Source organism: Octodon degus, unplaced genomic scaffold (genome assembly GCF_000260255.1).
Source record: "Octodon degus isolate 3935 unplaced genomic scaffold, OctDeg1.0 scaffold00032, whole genome shotgun sequence".
Classification (NCBI taxonomy): Eukaryota; Metazoa; Chordata; class Mammalia; order Rodentia; family Octodontidae; genus Octodon; species Octodon degus.
This window is the reverse complement of record NW_004524608.1, coordinates 15583184-15609204: the sequence shown is the minus strand read 5'-3', so window position 1 is coordinate 15609204 and position 26021 is coordinate 15583184. Positions and strand designations below refer to the sequence as shown.

General features: G+C 42.0%; 1 protein-coding gene across 6 annotated transcripts in view; it reads right to left on the bottom strand.

Annotated features, from left to right (window-relative positions):
• The window catches only part of Acvr1 (activin A receptor type 1), a 130208-nt gene that overhangs the window by 32356 nt on the left and 71831 nt on the right, over window positions 1–26021 (bottom strand). For all 6 annotated transcript variants that reach the window (XM_023713675.1, XM_023713677.1, XM_023713678.1 and 3 more), the window contains one exon: window positions 20290–20363. In XM_023713675.1, the coding sequence (XP_023569443.1) occupies window positions 20290–20363 (74 nt within the window). The remainder of the gene's footprint in view (window positions 1–20289; window positions 20364–26021) is intronic.

Genomic DNA, 26021 nt, shown 5'->3' with positions numbered 1-26021 from the left:
GACAGAAAAAATCACTTGCATGAGTTTAATCCCAATTGAATGAATGAGAAGCGTCTCTAGAGCCATCCCCAACACACGCTCAGAGACGAATCATCAGCATTGGCCCTTTCGTGGCGCGGTCATGTGACCAGGTACCAACCGCCTCTCGGTCTAGGCATGCACTTACATGAGCTATGTGCCCTCCTTCAGATCCCACCACGCCAGAGATCAGTTACCACCTGGCACCAGACTTCTGGCTGAGGTCCTCCTACTCTTACATACCAATTTTTTTTTTATTGAGAATCGAACTCATACCTCAATTCTTATACCAAATAAAATGTTTTACTGGGACATAATTTTCATTGTTGATATTTTATATATAAAATACATAAAAATACTCCTAAATATATGGAACCTGTTAGTACCAGCTCCTGCTAGTCCTATTATGACAAATAAACCAAGCAATTCTGATTTTCCTGCTACAGAATGACTGCTTCAAAAATAACTACTGTATTAATAAGAAAGTCCAAAGATGCAATCTATAGCTACGAATCCCTGTTATCAACATTTCCAGCTAGATGCCTTGGCTCACTGTTCAGTAACAGTAACACAGAAGCTTTCACGTTAATATGGGAATTAATAGCTGTTCAAGAATTCTCAACTGCCAGAAAAAGAACTTGACAGCAAATAACCAGAATGAAGGCACAAAGAATCAAAGGCAACTGGACAGCATCTGGACAAGAAGGTAACAGGAAGCACCACGGGAACAGCTCACATTGGTGAGTTCAAGAAGCAACGGAAGGGCTAGGGAGATGGCTCAGTGGCATAAGCACCTGCCTGACAAGTGCAAGGTCCTGATTCAATCCCCAGTACCACCAAAATAAAAAAAAAAAAAAGCAACAGGAAGACAGGCAGGGATGTATCACAGGGGAAGCACGCCTAATCACATTTCCTAATCGTCTCTAAAAACGCTTATTTGCAGTTTTATTTTTTACATCACTCTTTTCCCCTCCCTTATTGGACTGATAAGTTCAGACTTGCAGGTTCCAACAGTTTCCACCAGCGGGGAAAGGAAGTGAAGATGAAACATAAACAGCCATGTCCTAGAGACCCGTGAATAGCTGGCCAAGGCCACTGTCCCCGGAGCACTGTTCATATAAGGAAATCCAGCTCTGAGAGCAGCCTCAAGGCCCCTGGCTCAGAGGCTGCCCTCTAATCCTTGAACCCTCAACAGTGGGTCTGTGAGATAACTGCTTCTTTCTTAAAATAACTGGTTGGGCAGCTACACTTTCAAGACAAGACCTTAAGGTGAGGTCTTTGAAAATGTCAAGTTCATTTACACAGATTTGTGTGGGTGTGCGCAGAGATGTGGGTTATCTAAAAAAGAGAAAAGTGTTTCTTAATCTTTCTTCTTCCCTCTTCAAAGAAGTGGAAAAATAGTTCACTGCCCACTGTCATGTGGGCACCTCGTCCCACAGAGTGAGCACACGCAGACACATAGACCCAGCCTTCTATTTATAATTGACTTGCTAGTTCTTTTGAAAACCGCAAGGGGCTCACCCAAAAGCAAAGACATGCCTGAAAGCAGAAAATCCAAAATAGCCGCTGACAGTGCTATGTATGTCACCAGTCTCACCCCTGAGAATCAAGAGCCCTCAGACACTTTTAATGAGCAAAAATTTTAATGAACAAAGAAATAGTCTTTATTGTGCCTGCCCAGAGAAATGCAAGCGAAATTCCAGCACTAACCTATTTCTATGAGGATAAGAATCATAGATATCTGCTGACATAATCCAGCAAAAAGTTTATACTTGTAGAAAGGAAACTGAAAGATAATATTTCTAGGGAGTCTAGACATGTTTGCCACTCTTGAATGGTACAAAGCTGAGCTGAGGGCTGCCAACTGTGCTGCCCAAGAGGTGATGGTTCTTTTGAAGGAAACAGAAAGGTTTCTTTCCCTGCTAGTAAACCTGGAAAGTCAGGAGGGCGAGTTAAAGGCATCACATTGATTTGTTTGTGATCTACAGCAGGGATGGACATGACTTTTTTTTTTAAGTACGGTGTCTACAGGGTCTCCCTACACAGATCAGACTCGTAGTGATCCACCTGTTTTCAGCCTCCCAAGTGCTGGGATTACAGGCACACACCACCACACCCAGTCTCAACTGCATCTCAACACTCATGGGGCAGGGCCAGCACAGCCCGCAGGGGATCGAACCCTGTCCCCTGCTTCTGCCCAAGTAGGTGCTTTAGTCTGCTGAGCTATCTGGCCGGCCCTGAAATGACTTTTTTTAAGAGCATCAAATAAGAGAATTGATACAAATTTCAAACACTAATACATATTTTAAAACTCTAAATATTTTTAAAAGATCACACATATCTAAGTATAAATCTCTAACAAATTGAAGTTAAACACCTTCTGACACTGGGTTAAGGATGAAAGATTAGTGTTGGTATGAAAATATAAAATAAGTGCACAGCAATTTGTGGATGGATAAAGGAGAGGAGAAGACGACTTCCTCATCCTGCTGCACGAAAGATCCACCACCCATAACCAACAGGCAACTCCAGACTCTGGAGGGCTCGTGCACCATCAATGCTCTTGGAATGGGTGGCCCCGGGATGGGTGTAAAGCTCTACATTAGAGTATGTGTTCAGCATGCTCGAGGGCCTATCTGGGTTCACTCCCCAGCACCATGAAGAAGAGATACATAATTTTTTTTTTAAAATGGATGGTCTAAGATACCAAAGAATTAGATACTTTGTGGTTCTAATTTTTTAAATTTCTCTACTGTGCTCTCACGATGAACCATTCTTAAAGTTCCAGACCAAATTAACCTTCGTCCACAGGCACAGGAAGGGACACCACTTTCCCAGAGTCTCTCATGTGGCATGACTTGCATGTGATCTCACTGGTACCTGTGCTGTGACCTCAAGAATCTTGTCAAAATGAATGGCCTCACGTAGATACTGATTTTAGTAAAATTCAATTCATGATATGCAGGATGAAGTACACACGGAGACATGGTACACACGAAGATCAAACAGCACTGGCCTTAATCCGAGCGTCATCCCTCAGGGCCATAAACTATCCAAAAGGATTCACCCATTCATTAAACACTGTCTTTGAATTTTCTGTTTACTTCCTGTAGTTACATACAGAATACCACAGTTGCCTACCTTTCAGCTGATAATTCTTTTCAACACAAATGTCAAAAACTGGGCCTTCTATATCCTTCCTTCTACATTCAAGACAAAGACAAAGGGCATAAAAACATGTCTGCTAATGGCAAGTGATAATTCACTCAAGCTGACACAGAGGAGCCATGAGCCAAGGCTGGCAGTTAGTAACAGAAAAGTAAAGAACCTTCACCAGCTTATTCCCTAGTTTGTTCTTCAACCAACATTTCATTCTTTCAAACTGAATATTTCTACTTATCTAGCTAGCAAAGCTTGTCACAAATTTTTAAACAGAAGCATATATAAATGGAAGCTCTAAATTCATAAAAATAGAAGAATGACCAGTCATATGCACACGTGCATGTGTCATAGCAAAGTCACCCAACAGTTTGGGTTAATTCAAAGAGATGCCAAAAGGGTTATCTGAGCTAGAATTACTAACTCAACAAGAAGGTTTAAGCCAGGCAGTTCCATTCTCAAATATTAACATGAATTCTTAGGAATACCACAGGCCTCAAAGTGCCCATGACTCACTTTTGTAGTCTTGTCAAATTTAGGAATCATCATAACATATGTGGACCTGTGATATCTGGGGTGGGTGTGGGGGACAGAGCACGTGGATTTCTAATCTCTTAAATCACAACATAATTATTATGAGGAACACCCAGGGATGGACAACCGTGTCCTGTGCTCGATGCTCTACGGTACGTGCAGGGAGCACTGTATCTAAGTGAAGTACTTCACATTTGCCTGAGCAAATAACCAGGAAGTACCCTGGCAGAGCAGCCAGACTACGCTGCCTAATTGACATTCATTTAAATAATTCAGTAATTTAAATGTCAAGCCAGAGGTATTCCCTCTCTGTGGTGCTCACCCACATTGTTTGTTCTAGAAGGCACCTCCTGGCATTACTCAATGTTATGGCTGGCTCCGACTGCCCTTTGTATCGCCACCACCAGGAGCCATGTGAAACGGCTTGCAGTCTGGGCTGGCTAGGAATGGCACCGAGCTCTGACCACAAGTGGAGGCCGTCTCCTGGCAGAGACAGAGGCCACCAGGGCGGCGGAGGATGGGGCTGGCTCTGCAAGCCAGAGGCACAGGCTGGGAATCCCAGGAGTTCACCTCGGCCAAATCTTTAAAAAGATTTCTCTTATTCTGGGCAATCCTCAGCTCACCATCTGGACACACCTACTCGGAGACTAATCCCAGACTGGCAGGAGAAGAAGAGGCAGAGCAAAGAGCATCACAAACTTTTAACACTGTTTATAGTTTAAGATAATCTTGTACTTCAGAGTAGAAGCATTCACATTTATGCTTAAGTGGGACTTCAGCAATCTAAACTCTGAGCTATGCAGGTACCTCCCCCACCGCCCAGTCCCAGGCATTCTGCAATGCTTTAGGGCATCTAAGCTGAGGATCACTCTAAACGGTGCATAAAGCCCTCACTTCCCCACTGCGATCCCCAATACCAGACAAATGAGAAAAAGCTGTATGTAAACCAGCTATAGCTGTGCTCAGCAAAAGGAATATGCTGTACTCTTTGCAGACTCACCTCAAAGTAGCACAAATAATAGGGCAGTAATTAGATTGTAATTATAATATAAAGTCCAAGGGCTCCGAACTCATAAGGGCTCAGAAAGAAACTTGAAATATCCCTGGCCTTATTCCAACAGTCTAACCGAATCATTCATGTGAACTGGCAGCTTATACTAGGCTTACAGATTATGGAAGTCCTCCCATCATCTCCTAATCCGAGAGCAGAGTTTGGCATCTCTCCTGAATCTGCAAGCATCTGAGATCTGGCATTAAACAAAGGCTTAAGGAAGAATGGTGTGGTGCCAGCGTTCCCTGCCAGCGAGGCTGTGCCTAAGACAGAAACACAAAGATCCATCCGGAATGCCTAGCGAAGGGCAGCTGATTTTCTGGCAAGATGTCAGTCTGTGTGCTGAGGGATAAAACACACCAACTGCCTAACTGCTGGCTCTCTCATCATAAAACACTCATTTAAGGAATCCACATCATGCACATTTTTTTTAAACTCGAGACTGATAAGAAAGTTGTAAAGCCAAGAAGAAAATGTATTCCAGGAGTTATGAGACAACTGATGCATTCAGATGAGACAGCAGACAAACCAGAAAAACAAAAAGAATGTCTAAGACTTCGAGCTCACAATGCTCCGCTCTACATGCTGTTCTCGCCAGCCACTACAGGCCGATTCCCTGACTTCCAACACTTTCAACACGGTTTGGTCCCTGTCTGCTCTTCAACAGGCTCCTCAGTTCGTAAAAGCCTCAGGAGGTCCTTTCCTGCTTCAAATCCTAAGTTCTTTAGATGCAGAATTCCTCCCCACGGAAGGGAAGGCTTCCCTCACCGCCGACACTCGCTCCACTCAGCGAGCGAGCACCGTCCACCTAGGGCCACTGAATGCACAGCCCTTTCTTCTAGCCTGAAGTACCACGCTGGTGGGAAGCCCACAGACCTAGCTCATGGCTGCAAACCCAGCACTGGCCTCAGATCCTGGCAGGCGTACAAGCCTGATGGTATTTGGCACAGCATGAATTTTTTCTTCACAGAAATTATTTAGAGGTGGGAAGAGACCTGGTGCTGGTTTTCAGAGCAGACTGAGCCTGCAGTCTTCAAACATCAGTGCGGCTCTTAGGGCGGGGTTAGGACGGGGCGGCATGTGTGCGCAAACCGCTTCCCCCTGGAGCAGTCGGCTGGGCTGTCACCTCTGTTCACTACTCAGGACTCCCACATGTGGCAAATTAGTACTTTTACTAGTGCTGTACGTTTTTCGTTAGCCTGTTTGTCAGAACTAAAATACAAGAGCTCCTAAAATTAAGAACTCTTTAATACATTAATAGAAGAGCTGGGCTTCTGTGGGTGACCCTCCTGGGGCGGCTGCTTTGGGGTCCTTCAGCTCCTACAATGTTGGGTCATCAGAATCAGCAGCACACACCAAGTCCCTCTAGCACCAGTCAGGTTAGAAGGGTGGGACATCGGCTGCTTAGCAGAGAAATGGCTGCCCACAGGCTTTGCTGCCACCCCCAACCCCTTCAGTGCGATGACGTGAGTTCAGCAGGGAGCGAATTACATCATTTTCCCCTTCTTGCTGTGCTGAAGGTGATAAGGATTCCTAAGTCATCCTGTATTTGAACTGCTGAAGCAGAGAAGAAGAAAAAAAAGTGCCATCTGTTTATGTCTGGGCTGACGCCTTGTCTCTGAAATAATCCTTGTACATTAAGCCTACTGCAGCAACCACACCTTCCATTTCAAAGCCAAAAGCTCAGCTTGTGAGCCAGTGACTAACAAATGAGACAATATAATACGGAAATGATCTCAGGCAGCACTGACCTGTCTTTTCCACGCTTCTCATGATGCACTGACTGGAGCAAAGACTCTGCTTTAAGGACTCTGTGAATTCCTTAATATAGGAGAAAACAATGGCTTGTCCCATTTTTTCTTCAGTTTCTTGAAGCAGAAGGCCTAGTGGGAATCATCTACTGAGGAATATTTTCATAGGCCACCTACTGTCGCCTCCACATACATGCCAATGCCCAGGTCTAAACAAGCTCCAGTCCGAGTGCTAGTCACAGAGCTTGACAGAAGAGGAAAACAGTTTGCCTGGAGAATTATGAATGGTCCCAGAAGGCAGTCCTTGTCTAGGGTCAGAAGGGAACCTGAAATGGTTTTATCAATGGACCACTGAGAGCTAGAAGCTTTGTTCACAGTGCAGGAAGAAATTTTGGTTTACTGGTTCACTTTTGGTTGTCTCTTCCCCTCCTTAGGCCAACCAGGAACATACAACATGCCTCCGATGGACTCCCACTCAGGCTCTAACTGAAACTAGGTACAGGAAACTAGACAGGGAGCTCTAGACAGGACTCAACAGGGAAGAAGGAATTCCTATTGATTCTACACCCCCATTTTTCTTCTTGTCCCCGACACTATCTGTTTTTCTGGGATTCATGGATCCAGCTTCCTCCAAGGTCACCATTTTTGACTCTAGTTACCATCAGCCTCTACCACACTCCTTATCCAAAAGCTTTCAAACCACACAGATAAATACACCAAATGTTGGGCAGGGCACCAATCTGTTCAATAGTCTTGGAATATGGCCTCTTGGCCTTTGGCATCTAAAGTAGAAGATGAAAATGTCCTGAATTAGTTCACTTCCTTCCCCAGATTTCTATCCATAGGGAACAAAGCAACTTCTAGACTTCTTCCTTCCTATCTTACAGCCAAAAGAATTAAAAATTAAAAAGAGTAAAAAATATTAGGATAGAGTGAAAGCCTTTGATATCCCTACTATCCTACTACCCAGTTTCTCAATTCATTTCCTGAGCCCCTATTCTAGTCTAATATACCATGAAAGGTTAATGAAGAAGGGAATCCCATGTCTTCAGACCCATGAATACATGCCTTGTGTCCTTGTGTACCTGTATGCCAGGTTTTATAACCTGATCCCTGCTTCACCTGTCTTCTTTCTCTATCAGTCTAATTAATATGGCCCAAAAGAATCCAGTAACCCAAATTCAACATATTCAATGAAATTCACTTACTAGTGATAGAATAAAGATCCTACAGCCACCATAAAGTTGAATGTGGATCATGTTGAGCTTACTTCTTTTTCATCAAGCTCACAGAAAAAGCTCCAGGGTTGTACACTCTAGGGATAAGCAATAAGCATTTCTTCTAAGTGCTGTGAACCAGAACTGGCTTTCCAAACACACTATCCCTCCATCTCAATCTCTGAGGCATGACAAACCATTTCCAGGTTCCACAGTACTTGTGGGCCTTGGCAAAGGAAAGCTGGCTAAGCCCGAGACGTGTTATGAGGCCACTGGCTGGGAGGCAGGAATATCTTAACACAAACCCATGCAGGAGCAACAGACAAAGACTTTCTGCAGATTTTCTTTGGCTCCTGTAGCGGCAAATCACTGCCGGCCTAAAGATAACCCCCAAGTATCTACAAAGGGTCACTTTAAAATAGTAGCTTTAATGCCACCAGTCATGTCAGAAGTATTTCCTTCCAGAGCCTGCCTCATCCACACAGGCATCACAGGCCCAGTCAATGATGGCAAACCTGCTAGAGACGAAAACCCAGAAGGAAATGAAAGGACTCGAGAAGGGGAGCCGAAAGTACCCAGCATGCTGTGCTGCTAGTCTGTAATGCTACATGTGCCCACATTTGCACTACTGAAAGACTAGTAGGATACCTTGTAGGAGCCATCTATTGACAATCATTAGGGATTATAGAGCAGGCATAAAATGAAACAAAATAGTTTAACTCAATGTCTGCCCTTCCTAAAGCTGGGGTAGCATAAACCATGCTTGGCTACCAACCAGGAGACTTTTAGGAAAACCTTGCCTTCCAAGAGAAAACTTATACCTCTTAGGGTACTGTATCACTGCTGAGTCCAGCAAGGAGAATTATACGGGATCCTCAGACACATACTGTGCAATTCAGTGCTGCTGTGGTCCCACTACCCAAGGGCCAAATGGCCTGCTCAGAAGCCTTGGCTCCTCCCCCAGTCATCACCCTTTAAGCACAGCCAAGGTTCCTCCATTTTCCTAGGAGCCATTAATATCTGCTCAGCACCTCATCTGTCCACCAAGTGAGTCCACATCGTCCTAAGTGGCAGTCAGCCAGGGGCTGGCGTACAAGGGACAGGTGCTCAGTGGGCTATTTTCAGTTGCTATCAGCTCAATCTGGAGCTGCACATACTCAGGAGACAGGCCAGTTCTGGTTGCGTTTCAAACTCTGGGCAGTCTAGAGACTTACACCTTTCATAGCTGCCAGGGCAACCAGTTGCCCAGTGCTCCTCCCAAGACGGGAGCAACAAAAACAGTGTAACCTGGCCAGCCACCAGGCCAGGGAGCTGGCTGTACCTCTCTCTCATTTCACTGCCTGGGTTATTCTGAGCAGGGCTTATTGACACTCCATGGCAACCCAGGAACAAAGGGCCAGCTAGGAGGATTTAAATGTCTTGTAAAAGTTGCTAGAAAAGTCACCAACATGGTGTTCTGTCTTCCCAACAAAATCAGCAGTAGGATTATTATTAGAGTATTAGTGCTGTGCTGCTGTTGTTGCTCATATTTGTGGACTAGCTGTCACAGCATTCTGCCTTTGAATTAAAGTTTCAGTTCGTCATGCCTTCACAATACAAGGCTATACAATAAGTAAGGTTTTCATTCTCGACACTAACAAATCCCTTCTCACAACTTACTCCCCATTTGGTGTCATTCCTCTGGGCTCTACCCCTCCCATGCTTAAAATACCCAGGTTTCTCTTTTGCTGTTTATCCAACCAAATTCCACCTCTCTGGATTGCTATATACTACCATAAACTGTATGCATGGAAAGCCCTCCCAGTTATGCCCTTGTTTTCACCCAACCGGACCGAGCCCCCCAACAGCAGGAACCTCTTCTGACCTACGTCTACGTGCTGGTGCCAGGTGGCTGCGTCATCTGGTACCGATGGTGACATCTTACAACTGATTCTCTTTACTGATATTCACAATAAATTCTTTAAAAGGGGGCATATCTTCTCTTATTGCATATACAGCTCAGATTAATCTGTCTCTTAGGAAACTATCATTTTTGTATTACAATAATGGTTACTGTAGCCAAGTATTCATTTTTCAAATATTTACTAAACACTAATTCTACCTCGGGTAATGTTTTAGACACTGCAGATAAAATAATACAACTGAGTCCCAGCCTCAGGGCTCACTGTGTTCCTCAGGCTGGGTGTCTCCCCCACACCTTTCACAAGATGAGCACCGTTACTGTCTCCACATGCACCATATGATAACAAGCAGAAGGTAAATGACCTGTGCCCAGGGACACAGTGAGACTGCAGACGGCTAATGATGATGCCTGGCTATGTCTTCCCAGAAGCTGCATCCCTAAACTGCCAGGAGCCTTCCCCTCGAAAGACACTGTTTGACTGACCAGGATCACCATCTGACATCAGGAATCAGAACCCTTTGCAAAATCAGTATTAATTGATTATATAACTACAACATGTAATTAGAAATAAAGAGAAGCCGTGACTATAACTCTACGTGGCATTCTAAGTTATATATATCATAGAAGTCAAACTGTAAACTGGACTGTGGGTATTATCTTTCTAATATGCATTTTATGATTTTTTTTTTTTTGGCCTGAATTTCTGAGTTTTGTTTTCTTTTGTTTGTTGTTTTGTTTCAATCTGTCTTGGTATAGTAGCCAAACTGAGCAGACAAAACAAAGGAAAAAAAAAAAAAAGAGGTCACTTTCAATCTACTCTCCTCCCAAAATCATTTGATCATTTGTATATAAAAACTATATTCTGGTTTGGTTTGTTTTTTTAAAAGATGAATTATCCCTGGGCCTGCCACGCCAGCCCCAACCTTGGGGCACACTGAGACCCAATGGAGACTGGGCATGGTATAATCCCAGCTCTTGGGAGGCTGTAAACAGGCAGATCACTATGAGTCCAATCTAGTAGTGAGACTCTGAACACTCTGTAGACCCTTCCCTAACATACAAAAAAAATAAAAAAATAAAAAAATAAAAGGTGAATTACACTACTGCCCTGTACCAGAAGTTTCTCACTCTTGCTCTTATTCCTCCTCACCTTCCCACACACCCCAAGGACACACAACCTCAGAAAGTGCATGCTCTGCTCCTGCACTTCACAAAGAACCAGAGGCAGCCTTAACCCTGCTCCAGGAAATGACCCGCTCCCAGAGCTCTGCTTCACTGATCAGAATCAGGCGGCAGCTGTCCCAGTGTCATGACTGCGGCTGAGAAGGTACAAATATACACTGCCCTCTTTCTGTCAAGTTACTAGAGTGGAGCAAGGAGACTCAGGCTATAAAAGAGGGCAGGGCTTACAGGTGCCAGGCCAGTCTTGCTGGAGAATACACCAGAAGACCTAAGGTCACCTGCAGGGAGCAGGAATTTCGGGAATGAATTCTTGGAAGCAAACTGGTGTGGTGTCTTTAACATTATGTATTCAGTATCCATCTGGGAGTACTGAATCAGTTTAATGATTCAACACAAGTTTTGTTTCAGAATTTTGAAGTGAGATACAAATGGATAGAATGAAGAAAGGTGAAGAAATGGGTATACATTAGCCACAGTTAAGAAAATCCTTCCATGAAACTCTCACCTCAAATGTGTATGGGTCTCGTGCACACTGGGTTCCGCTCCAAAATATTTCTCATTTTAAGTCACAGTCAGAAGCTGGAAAGCCACCCCACCTGTGCTTACACTCTTGGAGTGACAGGAGTTGTGAGTAATTATGACTGCCACAAATAATCATTATCTATGGAGGCTCATTGCCTGAGGTCATGCAGACTCAGGGAAGTTCTGAAGGCAGTTAGCAAGGTTCTGAGAAATGAAACATGCATACCTATGTTTATAGCATAGTGATTCATGACAGCTAAACCCAGGGAGAGGACTGTATGTCCATCAATAGACGAATGGAGAAAGTGTGGTGTTTATACACAATGGACTACTCTTCCATCATAAAAATAAATGAGCCATTTGTAGGAAAATGGAGGCCCTAACTATTATGCTAAGTGAAATAAACAAGACACACAAACTTAAATATTGCAGTTTCTTTTATATGAGAAAACCAAAATGTAAAGAGAAAAATAAAAGACAGATAACAGAAGTAGGGAGAAAGATCTTGGGCAAATAGGAAGAGGACCAAGAGTGGGAGGGAAAGAGAGAGGGAGGGAGAAAAGGAGGGGGGAGGCAAGGGGAAAGGAGGGAGGGAGGGAAGGGGCAAAGGAAAGGGATGGAGGATACAAGGGGGAGGAAGGCAGGGAGGGAGGGGGAAAGGGAAAGAGGAGGCTGGAGGAAGGAAGGGGGGGCAAGGGAAAGGGAGAGAGGATGCAAGGGGGAGGGAACGAGGGAGGAGGTAAGGGGGAGGAGGAGGGAGGGGGCAAGGAGGAGGGAAGGAATGAAAAAGGTGATGTGTTATGTACATGTATCAATTCTCCATGGTGAATGCAATCATTATGCACTGCAAACACATACTGATAAAAAACTAAAATTAAAAAGTGCTTACTTTCCTGGGTGTCCTCCACACACACACACACACACACACACACACACACACGTTATAGACAAGACAATCCTACAAATCTCCTGTCCTACCTGTTTTCTATAGAGGAGATGGCAGCTCTCCTCTTACTGTTATTTTTATAAAACAAAAAGCTAAGAATCTATTCTTGACAGCAAAGAAGTCATTTGGGGAGCTTGCATACAGGACTTGTTTTGCCATATATTCAGTATTTAATTTTGTTTGATTTGAATTTTTAATTCACTATCTACTCCACTCTTATCTGTGAACCATGGATGGATGGACGGATGGATGGACAGAAGGATGGATGGAGGGATATGGCTCTAGTTTAACTACCACAGCTGAAATAAACATTTCTCAGGGAGCAGAGGCTAAACGAAAACTTGTCTGCAGTTCACCTTGTGGCAGTTCATAAGCAATCATCACATTACAAAAAATTTTGATTGTACAGAAAAAGATCTTTAAAAAAAAGAAAAAGAAAAAAGAAATGTCTTAGAAGGTGCCACCATATCAGACGCTTACACTCCAGGTCCTCACAACACAAATACCCCCGTGCTTCTCATCTCTCTCCCTGAACAAGGTCTCTCACTCAATGATACATATAGAGAAAGCTTTTATTCTGAACAAAAGGGATAAATTACAGTAATGAGAAATGAGAGCGATAAAGTTAATAGTGAGATATTTCTTTTACATTCATTCACCCCTTCAAGCACTTCCTGTATACTCAATAATGAGAAATTCAAAGGAGGGCTTATTCTATTCTCCACCCCAGTAGCAAAGAGGGGCACCTTTGTGGACCCTAACAAAAAGTCCATTGAAGTTATCCCCTTTCTTTCTTCATTGGGTAATTGGGCTGGAAAGTCTGAGTGGTGCTGGCTTTGAAAATACTAAAATCCGGTCAACTCAGAAAATAATTTGGGACCTACTAATTTTCTCTAGAACAGGCCAAAATCTCTTGCAACGAAAGTCCACATAAGACTCAGCCTACTTGCTTCAACAAAACGTAACTGCTGGTTGTCTTAGCTTTAAAATATTGTCAAGGAGCCCGCTCCACAGTAAGCACTTGCGCCATGGTCTTCACCTGCAGATGCAACAGGCACTAAAGGGAAGCAAAGCGCAGAGGCTCTGCTGCCTCCCCGGTGGCATCATAGCAGCTGTACAGCACGACCAGTCTTATTAATGGGAAGCAAAGGACAGGCAAGGCAAGACTATACAGGTAATTAGGACTCAAGTGCTCTTCTCTGTGAGAGCAAATGAAGCTCTTCCTGCAGCTAGAATCACAGAGCTAATGAACAGGAGAAATGAATGATTACTGGGCGGAGAGATGAGAGATGCAGCAACACAAACCCGGTGAAGGAGCCTCGTCACCTGCCGTTACAAGCTCTCTTCTCACCCTCTCAACCACACTGGGTCAGGCTGGATCCTCGCACCCACCACACATAATGCAAATGTGGACACTGCTAATTTAACCCCCCCCCAAAGTAAATTGATAAATTTCAAAATGCAAAATGTTGAAAATTAATAATGACAAAAGTTCTTGGATACCATCTCATGAAATATGTTATGCCTTTTGTTGGCTATGTAACCTTAAGCAAGAACTTTAACAAATCCAAAAACTCACCCAAAAAAAGCCCTGTTTTTTTAGAGTAATTGTAAAGAAATAACATAAACTAGTTAGCCCACATCTGCCAATAAGCATTCAATAAATATTACTAATACTTATCAAAGCAGTAGCTATAGTATTACTTTCCTATCTTCTGTATTTGGCAGTGAAAACAATATTTTTTGTGAGAGCTTTCAGCACATAAAAATTATATATATTGGGGCTGGGGAGATAGCTCAGCGGTCTAAGTGGCTGCCTGGTAAGCACAAGGACCTGGGTCATTCCCTGGTTCTGCATGCCATGCCAAACCCCAGGGCGTGCCGGCCACTGAAACTGGGTGTGGTGGCACACGCCTGTAATCCCAGTGCTGGGAGGCTGAGACAGAAGGATCTCTATGAGCCTGACCTATGTAGTGAGACCCTGTGCCAAATACATAAATAAATAAATAACTTTTCAAAAAGTATATATGTATTTATAATTATACCATGTGATGTACACCTTACATAATGTTCAAAACAGGAAAAGCCTATTTATCTTCTCAAACATTTATCATTTCTTTGCAGTTCTCTCATTTTTTTCTGAAATATACAACATATTACCATTATCAATTATCACCCCACTTTGGAACAGAACACCAGAACTTATTTCCCCTAACTTAGTATCAATTAACTAATCTTTCTTCATCCTACTTGTCAAGGCTTGGTTTTTTTGTTTTGGTTTTGAGGTTGTTCATTTTGGGTTTTATTGGGGGTTTTTTGGGAGTTTTTTAATGTATTTATAGTACAGGGTTGACAGGGTCTCACTACACAGATCAGACTGGTAGTGAGCCTCCTGTTTTCAGCCTCCCAAGCACTGGGTATTGTGGGATTTTGTGTTCGTTTTGAACCCGGTTCTTCCTATGATGCTATGGCTTGCCTTGAACTCCAGGACTCCAGTGATACTCCTCCAACCTCAGCCACCCAGGGCGCTGGGGTTATGAATGCATGCCAAGATGTCTGGCCCTTCTTTGTGTTTTCAATGGACTAGGCTTACATAACAAAATGTCTTAGAACAAAAGCTATGACTTTCACTTATTCCCCAAGAACACCACCTAGCGTAGCTGATGCATGATTAATGAGGTGGTCGGCTGCTCTGTCAACACTGAATATGGGTCTACTCTCTTTTCAACATGATACTGCGAAGAACTCAGCACCAGACCAGCCACAGTGCTTTTACAAACAGCTCCATTCTCAGCCCTAGTGTTTATCTCTTTTGGTTAGACATTTTATACTTCGCCTCTACTTCACAACTCATGTTGAGTATAGCAGAATGTACTACAAATAGGGTTTCTCTGTGGCTGCTTAAAAGAAATCCTACAAATACATAAAAACAAGAGTATTTTGACAGAATATGCTACTGACAGTTAATAGGCCAGTTGAGGCACAGAAGGAAAACTATATCAAGTCAGCTGCTATTAAGGTTAGAGCACTCCACATTAGAGCACCCACTGGAGGTTCTATTTAAAAACAAGTAAAAACAAAAAAGGGCATTTCCACTGCAGAATGATATGCTCTTTCCCATATTTGTAAACATCCTAGTGGAAACTGAATATTAACAGCAAAATCTTAGTGGCAACCTAATTCCATATCACCGCACACAAACTAGTTTTGTTACACGTTTTCACTGTGGCATATGGAGGTCCTTTGCTGGACTCCTGGACATTTAAGAGCTAGAAATGGGAAAAAGCAACCAATAGCAAGGTTGCTAACATTCTACAAATGTCATCCCTCTTCTCCTTATGTTTTGTTGATCCTTTCTTCTCTGTTCATATTTTATGTCCACCTTTATTTCTCTTTCATTCTTTTTTTTTTTTTCATCTTTCCTATGTTACAAGCCAATCATGATAACAACAGCAGCCCGAACGCACTGCTTAATACCATACAGAATTTTGGCTTATTTACTTTGGGTTTTGTTGTGGGTATTGTTGTTGTTTGAGAAAAATTGACAAAGTACCTATAAAAAGGTGTGGACTTTGAATAGAATTTTGTCTTCAAGATTCTTTAGCTTGAGGGGCTGGAGAGATGGCTCAGTGGTCTAAAGCACCTACTTGAAACAAGCTTGGCAAAGCACAAGGACCGCGGTTCAATCCCCCAGCACCACATGCCAGCCAGCCCCGCCCCCTGGTGGGCTGAGCTGGCCACACACACACACACAATAAATAAATGTAATAAATAAAAAAAAAAAAATTAATAAAAAAAAAAAAAAAGATTCTTTAGCTTGAGCTATGGTTTACAGTGCAGTTATGGCCAAGTCCAAGAACCACATCACATACAACAGTCTGGAAAATGAGACAAAAATGTATCCAGAAACCTTGGTCACAAAGATTCGAACCTCTGAAGGGGGTAGATCCCAAGTTCCTCAGGAATATGCTTTGGCAAGAAGCACAACAAGGGCTTCAAGAAGATGCAAGCAAACAATGCCAAGGCCATGAGCGCACGCATCAAGGCTATCAAGGCCCTCGTCAAGTCCAAGGAGGTCAAGCCCAAGATCATCCCAAAGGGAGTAAACCGCAAGCTCACTTGACTTGCCTATACTGCCCACCCCAAGCTTGGGAAGTGCATCTGTGCCCGCACTGCCAAGGGTCACAGGCCTTGCTGGCCAAAGGCCCAGGCTCCAGTCAAGGCCCAGGCTCCAGCTTCTGCTCCAGCCCAGACTCCCAAAGATGCCCAGATTCCCATGAAGGCTCCCCAGTAAAAGCCTCTTATCTGCCGATATAAAAACAGAAGGACTGGTGTGACCCCTGGGGTGTCATCTGTGGGGAGCTAGCGTCCTCCTGTGCTCTCTGTACAAATAAACCTGAGGCAGGGTATGTTTTTTAAAAAAAGATTATTTAGCTTTTTAAATAAAGAACATATTGGAAAGTAATTTAAACAAGCGGCTAGAAACTCACTTGATAAAACTGTCTCCAGAAATTTAGGGCTATCAAACACAGTTGTAAACTACCAAAAACCCAGAAATTCTCCCAACCCAAATATAAATTCATTTCCTCCTATTAATGCCTTAAGCAATCACCTGGCAGGATCCCCTTCTAATCCACACAACTGCCACGTTGCAACGTCTTTAACCACACTGTTTAGAGCAGAGTCTAGGCTCTTGGTATCTAAACTGGGCTATAACAGCACTATCCAAACAGAAACAAAATGTGAGCCACCTTATTTAGTTATAAGTTTTCTCACAGTAGTACTGAAAAAAAAAGATAAAATATACCTCTTTTTTCCCTTGCAGAGCTAGAGATTGAAACTGGGATCTTGCACATAGTAGAAATTTACATTTTTTAAAAATTTCATCAAAATCCAGTTTGCATTATACACTAACAGCATACCACATCTTGTACTAGCTGCATTTCAAGTGTCCCATGTGACTAGAGGCTACTAGGTAGGCCAATGGAGATGTACATGGTGCAGGAGATAGGAACACACTGAATATTAAAATCTACAATATGACAAAATAGATACCTAGTATACTAAGCGCTGATGTTTCCATAGTGTTGGCTACACTATAACATGTTGAATTATAAATACCCCTGAGAACTCAGCAATTACATAAAGTAGACCTAGACCCCCAAAGAGCTGGAAATGGGGACATTCATCTTAGTGTCCCTTTTGATCATACTGATCCACAGTACATGCACCATTCTCCATGACGGCATTATTAAAATAACATGGGCACGACTCAATGCAAAACAAGGTAGTTTATGTTTTGTGTATCTAGTAAGTCATACATCAACTTTCTAAACGCAATCAATGTAAACGCAGGAAACTATCCATAACTTTTCTCTCTTAATTATCTACTTTGTGGTTTTCAACAGAAGCAGGATCACTTTTAAGCAATTGTTTAGAAATGGGGGGTGGGCAGCAGAGATGTAGTGAAAACAAGCCAGAAAGAGCAGAGGCACCACAGGCCTAGAAGTGCTGGGTGGGATCACATAGCTAAAAGTTAGCCTGCTACAGTATAAAGGTTAGTATCACTCCCGAATTCACATCTATCACTAATTCTACAGTGATAGTATTAGGAAGTGAGACCTGGCTAGGGAGAGGGTAGGCAGTGGGTGCACAGCCTCATGACTAGGACCAGTATCCTAAAAGAGAGGCCCTGGAAAGCCAGCTGTCCCTTCCATCACGAAAGCACAGAGAGGAGGAGTCGCCTATGAAGAGTGGGACCTCACCCGGTAAGTGATGTACCAGCACCCTGAACTCGGCCTCCAACCTCCAGGTTCATGGGAAACAAATGTTGTTTCTGAGCCACTCAGTTCACAGTATTTTTCTTATAGCAGCCCCAACAGATGAAGACATAACCTATGTCCCCACAGGTTTGATTTTCCCACTGCACATCCATTTACATGAATATTTATGCAATTAATTAAACATATTAACTTATTCTCTTTTTTTTATAAATACAGCATTTTCTTCAAATAGTGACACTTAAAACAGAATTTTTTTCTTCTTTCTTTTTTTAATCATTCTTAGATATTTATTTTTATTTTTTTTTTATTTTGACATCAGTTATTTTTATTTTAAAGAAAAAAAAAAATAAAAACGATGGTACAAAATCTCAAAACAAGATTTTAGGAGAGCAACAATGGTTAGTACATTGTGTATTGTTACTGCCAAAGTAGTTTCTCATATTACAAAATATAGGCAAGAAATAATAAGCAAACAACATAGGTACAAACCTCTGTTTGTTTGGTTATTTAAGTCAACAGAAAATGGAAATATACTTTTTAAAGTTTTTAATACTAGGAGAAGATATCATACAATGACTTTTTGTATGTAAGTCAAAGATACAGTATAAATCTTAGAACAAAAATTAAGATTAAGCAATATTCAGAAAATTAAATGTTTCATATTACCTTATTCTCATACATGAAAATAAATGCATGTTTACACTTTTTAACGTATACTAGATTTTCACAAAAAGCAATTACTACATAGGTCAAGGTTTTGTTAGTCAGCTGTTATAATTAACAAATACCTGAAAGAATCATGAAGAAAAGTTTTAAACCTGGAGTGGTGGTACACACTTATAATCCCAGCACTCTGAGAGGGTTTGGCAGAAAGATGACAAATTGAAACCCAGCCCAAGGAGCTTAATAAAACTTTTCAAAATTTAACAAGGAAGCAGAGTTTGGTTTAAAGGCTATGGGTTCAACTCCCAGCTCTCACTCCCCACAGCTGTTGGTTATCTGACTGGCCCTGTTGATCTGGACCAGTGACAGTACTGTGAATTGCAGCAGGATCAGGGAGGGGGCAGAGAGAGCCCATCCACCTCCTGCATGGCTGGGATGTATGTAAGAGAAAGAGGCAGGGGCAGGGTCCCACAAACTCATTTGAGGGCAAGCACTCAGATTCCTCCTATAAGTTCCTCTTTTTAAATCTTTACCACCTCCTACCAGTGCCAATCTGGGGAATAAGATCTTTAACACATGGAGGCTAACTTCAGAACCAAATTATACCCGAGATGATGGTTCTCTGCTTTGTTCACCAATGCACACAACTGAATCACTGGAAAAGACCACTTTTGACAACAAGACCACCAATACAACATTGCAGTAACAATCTGCTTTGGAAGACGTTGAAGAATATTACAAATTTAGGTGCAAGCATGTCTAGAATAGTTATCCTTTCTGTTAGGGGACCTATTCCAAGACATTCCACGGATGCCTAAAATCACGGACAATGCCACTCCTAAGTATACGACTTTTTTATGCATGCTTTATGATAAGTCTAATTTATGAGCTAGGCACAGTAAGTGATTAACAATAACTGAAAGCAAAACAGACACTATGATAAAAATTAAAACTTATAAATTGTTTACTTCTAGAATTTCCATTAAATAGTTCTGAACTATGGCTTACTTATTATGGATCGCTAAACCTAGAAAGTACAACTGGGGGGGGCCTGGCCCTAGCTCAGGCCTTTAAGTGGCTGCTTCCACAAAGCTGTCAGCCTCAGGTTGCTGGAGTTCGAACCTCACACCTCTCCAGCTGGCCAAAAGTGCCCTGAAGGCATTCGAGGAACAAAAAAAAAAAAAGAAAGTAAAGAAAGTACAACTGCAGATAAGAAGATAAGAAGGGCTGCAGCACCTCAGTATACCCTCATGGCCAACTAGGACAGAATGCACATTTATTTATACACACTCCTTTAGCATTAATTACAGGATTATCGGTACTTCTCCTTTACATTTATTTTTTTTTTCTCTCCTTTACATTTATTTCAGATAGGGAACCACAGTGAATTTTTAAAAACTGTATATCAGAATTGCACTTCAAAATAATCAAAGGATATTACCAAATATTTATTATAAAAAGAGTTCACTAAGTATAATAAAATTAAGAATTGACTATTTACAGTAATGCAACCAATGTACAATGTACTTATCTGAAGCCAAATACCTGCAAAGCGCTTACCTTCGAAACTTGGGGAAGGAAAAGCAATCATCATTAGCACAGGAAGAATCATCACTCCATCTATCATCGTACAGCTATGGGAAGAAAAGAGGTATGTGAAAAAAATTAACTGCAGAGTGGCACGTTAAATTAAGCATGTCATCTTCAAACTGTCATTTAAGGCCTTTCTTACAAATTACCCTAATATATATGCCTTACATTTTAGTATATTAAAAACATGTCTTTTTTTAATGGATTTAAACAAGTCATTGAAGGAGTCAGATGTGCCTCTAATTGGTGGCCTCTCTAAGGCTACTTTCTCTGAGCCTACCCTCTTTAGAACTCTGTAAGAAAATGAAGGGAGTGTAAGGATTAAGGTTGAAAATAAAGCATGCCCAAAATTTTTAGGTTTGAATTTTATATTACTCTATTGTACACAAGTAGTGACACTATATTAAAAATCCCAAGAAGATGAACGCTCTATTCTGATGTGATGTTAAAGATTAAAAAAACTGAATAATTACTGGGAGGTAGCTCAGTGGCCTAAGCACCTGCTTGGCAAGCACAAGGTCCTGAGTTTGATCCTCAGGACCCCAGTTCTACATGCCATGCCGGCCCCAAAACCCCAGGCACACTGTGCCGGCCACTGAAACCCAGCATGGTGGCACATGCCTGTAACCCCAGGAGGCTGAAACAGGAAGATCACTGAGTCCAGAACTGCACAGCACAACCTTGTGCCAAATAAAAGATTTTTTTAAAAAAAGAAAAATGAATAATTTAAACAAAGCTATTGTTTGTGCCTTCTCTTTTAAAAATCACAGGAGGTAGAAAAACCTTCATCTAACAAGGAAAAAAAAAGCAAGCAAAAAGATCTATACCTCTTCTATGGTAAAGCAATACATTTCTACATTATTCTTGATTTAGAAAAAGGATAGATATAGAGAACTATCAGTGAGAAAACAAGCTAATTTTTAGAAATTTCAAGTTGGTCTTGGTCTCAAACTACAATGGCATACACTCAATTGTTTGAATTTAAAACACTTCTTTTTTTTTAATTTATTTATTTGTGTGTGTGTGTGTGTGTGTGTGTGTGTGGCCAGCTCAGCCCACCAGGGGGCGGGGCTGGCTGGCATGTGGTGCTGGGGGATTGAACCGTGGTCCCTGTGCTTTGGTAAGTTTGTTCTAAGTAGGTGCTTTAGACCACTGAGCCATCTCACCAGCCCCGAAACACTTCTATTATTTAAATAATTACCACAACTAGAAATCTTATGTCAGTTGATTAGGTACAACTTTCTAGTAAAACAAGACAACTGCCACAGTTCTTTGAAAGCTAAGTAAGCAGGCTGTTTTAAGTCTTCTCAGCCTATTACCTCGTTTACCTGCGGGCTCCTCTGGCCTTCTCAGCATGGTACCTGTCCTGCTTAGTGGTCTGCCTGTTTATTTGCCACACTCCCATCACATCTTACCACTTCTCATTTTAACCTATTTCCTTTTTCTTCCATAATTACATTTTAGTCTATCTCTAAATAGCAAGGAGGGAGTAAAGCAGATTTTTATGTACCTTCCTTTTATATTTTTAAAAGCATATGGAAACTTGAGTGGGCTTCTCTCACTAGTGCTGTTTTTGTTGTTACTATTTTCATGTTCACATGGATGCTTCCTGTAGCAGGCTTTTTCTGTGCGGGGACGCTGGAGCTATGCTCTCACACTCCCTGGCCTCCAGTACTATAAAAACATGGTACTGTACTGTGTTACAGCAGCAGAAATCAGACTAACACGTGGAGAAACCTCTCCCCACCAGAAACGACTTCGGCTGCCCCAAAACAGCCCACTCATCTCCAAAACAGTACTTGTTGGGTGTGGCACGACAACGTTTCGAACAAAGTCTCTCTTTGGAGGCTACCTCAGCCCCTGAGATGGGCTAGCACAAGAGCCAGCCCTCGGAGAGCGGGAATCACACAATGTGCTAGCAGAGGCGTGGTTCGCTGGCGGGGTCCAGCCAGGCACTGCAGTTTCAAGGGCCATTCAAGTGGGATTAGAGGTTATCCTGGCTGGTTACTAGGAAATGTGTCCTCCTCAAGTGCTCTAAAATCACTGAAGAGACTAGAGATTGATTATATTAATAATATAAACACTGAAAAAGGAGTTAGGGTGCCCTGACATCTCCTATCCCTAGCAGCTCTTCCCCAAACCACTTTACTAAAAAAGGTAATGTTCCTCTCCATCTAATATGAAGCAGTCTCCCCAAATTCAAATTTTTAAATATGTGAAAAATAAACTTGCATCTAACATCACATATAAACACTATCCTGAGTTGAGATTTTTATTAATGATAATATGACCAATGACCATCAGCATTATCTTAAATACTGCATTACTAACTTCTTAAATCTCTTTTTCACATATAGCTCTAACTTGGACGTAGGCTGAATGTTTTCCACGAGCTGAAGGCTTGGTGCTCCAGGAGGCCCTGCTGGGGTGGCAGGCAGAAGATGGGGTCTAACAGGCCCAAGGCCTTGGAACAGTTGGGATTATGCAGCAGTCCTTTTCCTCCCCTTTCTTGCTAATGAGTCATGACGAGCTGGCTCTACAGTGCCCTCTCTGCCACTGCCACCCAGTACCCTCCTTACAGCCAAAAGCAGTGGGTCCAGGTGGAACCACTGAAGATGGGAACTTCAAAAAACCATAAGGTTTTTTTTCTTTGTAAGGTAATGATCTCAAGTATGCTGTTACAGCAATGGAAAACTAACACATATAGGTTTTATAATATATATACATATATATATATATGTATATATATGGGATTGTCATGCCATCAAGTCACTGGAAACCACTGAAATAAACTATACTTCACCTCAATCATAATCTTTGAATTTCAGGTCTTTCAGTCATTAATTTATCCATGCACTCAAAAACTACTGAACATCTGCCATGTGCTACACGTTAGAAATTTGAAACAATAAAAAGACATACAAAGAGCCAGCCAGATAACGCAGCAGATTAAAGTGCCTGCTCAGCCAGATGCAGGGACCGGAGTCAATCCCCAGCATGCAGTGTCAGACCACCCCTGGGGCTCAATGAGACAGTAATTGAGATGGGGCATGATGGCATGCACCTGTAATCCCAGCACTTGGGAGGCTGAAAACAAGAGGATCGCTATGAGTCCGATCTATGTAGTGAGACCCTGTAGACCCTGAACTAAATACATTAAAAAAAGAAAAGACATACAAATATGGTCCTTCCTATGATAAAACTAAGATTTGTTTCTGGTAATCATACAACCATCTAAAAGACTGAAAAATTTAAAAACTGAAACATAACGGTGGTAATAGTTTAAAAAAAAAAACACTGCAAAAAATCAATCTGAGATTTTCTGGAGGGTGGGGGCACCTCACTGAGGAAGTAACATTTGAACAAGATCAGGAACTAGATGGATGAGCAAATGATACTAGACAAAGGGTCAGAACCTGGTAGAGTTGGAGAGCACAGACAGGCATACGTTTCCTCAGCTTATTGAAAGGCCTGTGGCCAGGAACAAGTGCCCAGAGGCATACCATAGAACTGACAACATGAGAGAACGGCCAGGACTCAGAGGGCCTGGAAGCATTGTAAGAAGTTGGAGAAGTCAGGGTAGTACTTGCCTAAGACATGTTAAGCCTTGGGTTCGACCTGAAAGTGGGAGGAAGAGAAAGGAGGGAAGGAGAGGAAGGAAGAATAGGAAAGGAGACCCAAGAAACCTGAGGAAGGAGGGAAGAGCAGAACTCAGAAAGGCATCCTAGGCCCTCTGTTCACCTCTCTCCTCACTGTGATGAAGCCCCCTTTGTTCCGCCATCATCCACTCTTTGCTTCCCTTAGCCCCCACCATCCCACCCTTTCAGGTCCTCCATCTGGCCCCCTTCTACCACTCTCTGGACCTATCTGTGTACAGGAGGCTCCCTGCAATTGGGCCTCTCCATCAGACTAACTGCTACCCAACCTCCCAGTCTCAACTTGAATGGCACTTCTGCCTAGAAGACAGTCAGTTCCCAAATACCTTTTCTTCACTCTCGTATGACCACTTCATTTATCTTCATCCATGGAAATTATCATAATTAATGATTACATATCTGTATCTATGCATGCATACTACATGTCCTACTACTTGTTAAACTCTGGAGTAACAAAATCTACCATCTAGGGGCCGGGGAGATGGCTCAGTGGAATAAGTGCTTCCCTGGCAAGCACAAGGGTCTGAGTTCAATCCCTGGATCCGCAAAAAAAAAAAAAAAAAAATCTACCATCTCTTATTCATCATAGCCAAAGCCAAGAGAGAGCGCCATTAGTACTTGTTGGTTGATTAAGGATTCTCCTTAAATGTATCTTAAATGTTAAAAAACCAGCAACCCTCCCTACAAGACATACTTAAAAGGAACAGCAATATTAAAAATCATAATCTTTAAACTTTTAACGTGCAGAGTGCTGGCCGGATAATAGTAAGTGTCACAAGTTAACAAACTTGAAAAATAAGATAAAATATTGTTATCTTGAAAAAAAGAAAAGTTTCAAAATCAAAAATCTGGGGCCAGGGAGATGGCTCAGTGGAATAAGCGCTTCCCTGGCAAGCGCAAGGGCCTGAGTTCAATCCCTGGTTCTGGAAAAAAAAAGAAAAAAAGAAAAATCTTTCATAAAAAAATACAATCACCATCACTATGCTTTCCATTTTACAAAGCCAACAAAATGTCATGATTATACAAGCAAAATTAATCACACTGATTTAGGTTCCTAAACAAGGAGGCAGAAAAAAAAATTATAAATTCAATCCCCTAAAATAATCCACTGTTCAAAAATAGACTCAATATACAGAAGAATCATTGAGAAGAAAAGTCAACATCAGTTACAAAGTAGCTGCCACTTCGCTCAGGGTCCAGTGTGCCTGTGCCCCGTCACCCCGCTACTTAAAACATCGCACCTCAACGCATGTTCTATGCATGTGCAGTGCAAAATTGCTACAGTGAAATCCAACATTCTGTGTAACTAATATGTCCTAAAGACAATGATACCCCAAACAGAAAAAGGAAAAACGTAGAAAAAAGAATATTCGGAAATTCCTGACCCTACTTTAGTTAGAAGAAACATTCAGTATGATTCAACTGTAAACCCCAAGAATCTATCTCTAATTTTAAAACATACTAAAAAGAAAATACCGTTTTTAAAGTAAACTTTTCCACTCTACTGCTTTTAGCAAGGAGCCTGGTTGTAGAAAATAGAAGTAGCAATAATTCATTAAACTGTGGGTGTCTCACTCCAATGGTCTCCAAGCAGACTGTCTCAGGATGTCTTTACACTCTTTGGAATCCAAAAAGCTATGGATACCGTATATGTAGCCTATACAATATTCAGAATCAAAACTGAGTTTAATAATAAAATATAATCCTATATTTTATAAATTTGAAAATTATACTTTTACAAAAAGAACATGTAGAAGAAAAATGCCACTGTTTCACACTTTTAATTTTTTTGTTTGGCTCAGAATATACCCACATTCCTATATATAATTCTACTTTCAATCTTTTATAACATTGACTATTAGGGCCAGTCAAATAGCTCGGTGGATTAAAGCACCTGCAAGCAGGTGCAGGGGCTAGGGGTTCGATCCCGGGCCTGCTATGCCACCCCCGCCCCTGGGGCAACCTGAGATGGCAATTGAGACTGGGCATGGTGGTACATGTCTGTAATCCCAGCTCTTGGGAGGCTGTAAACAGGAGGATCACTAT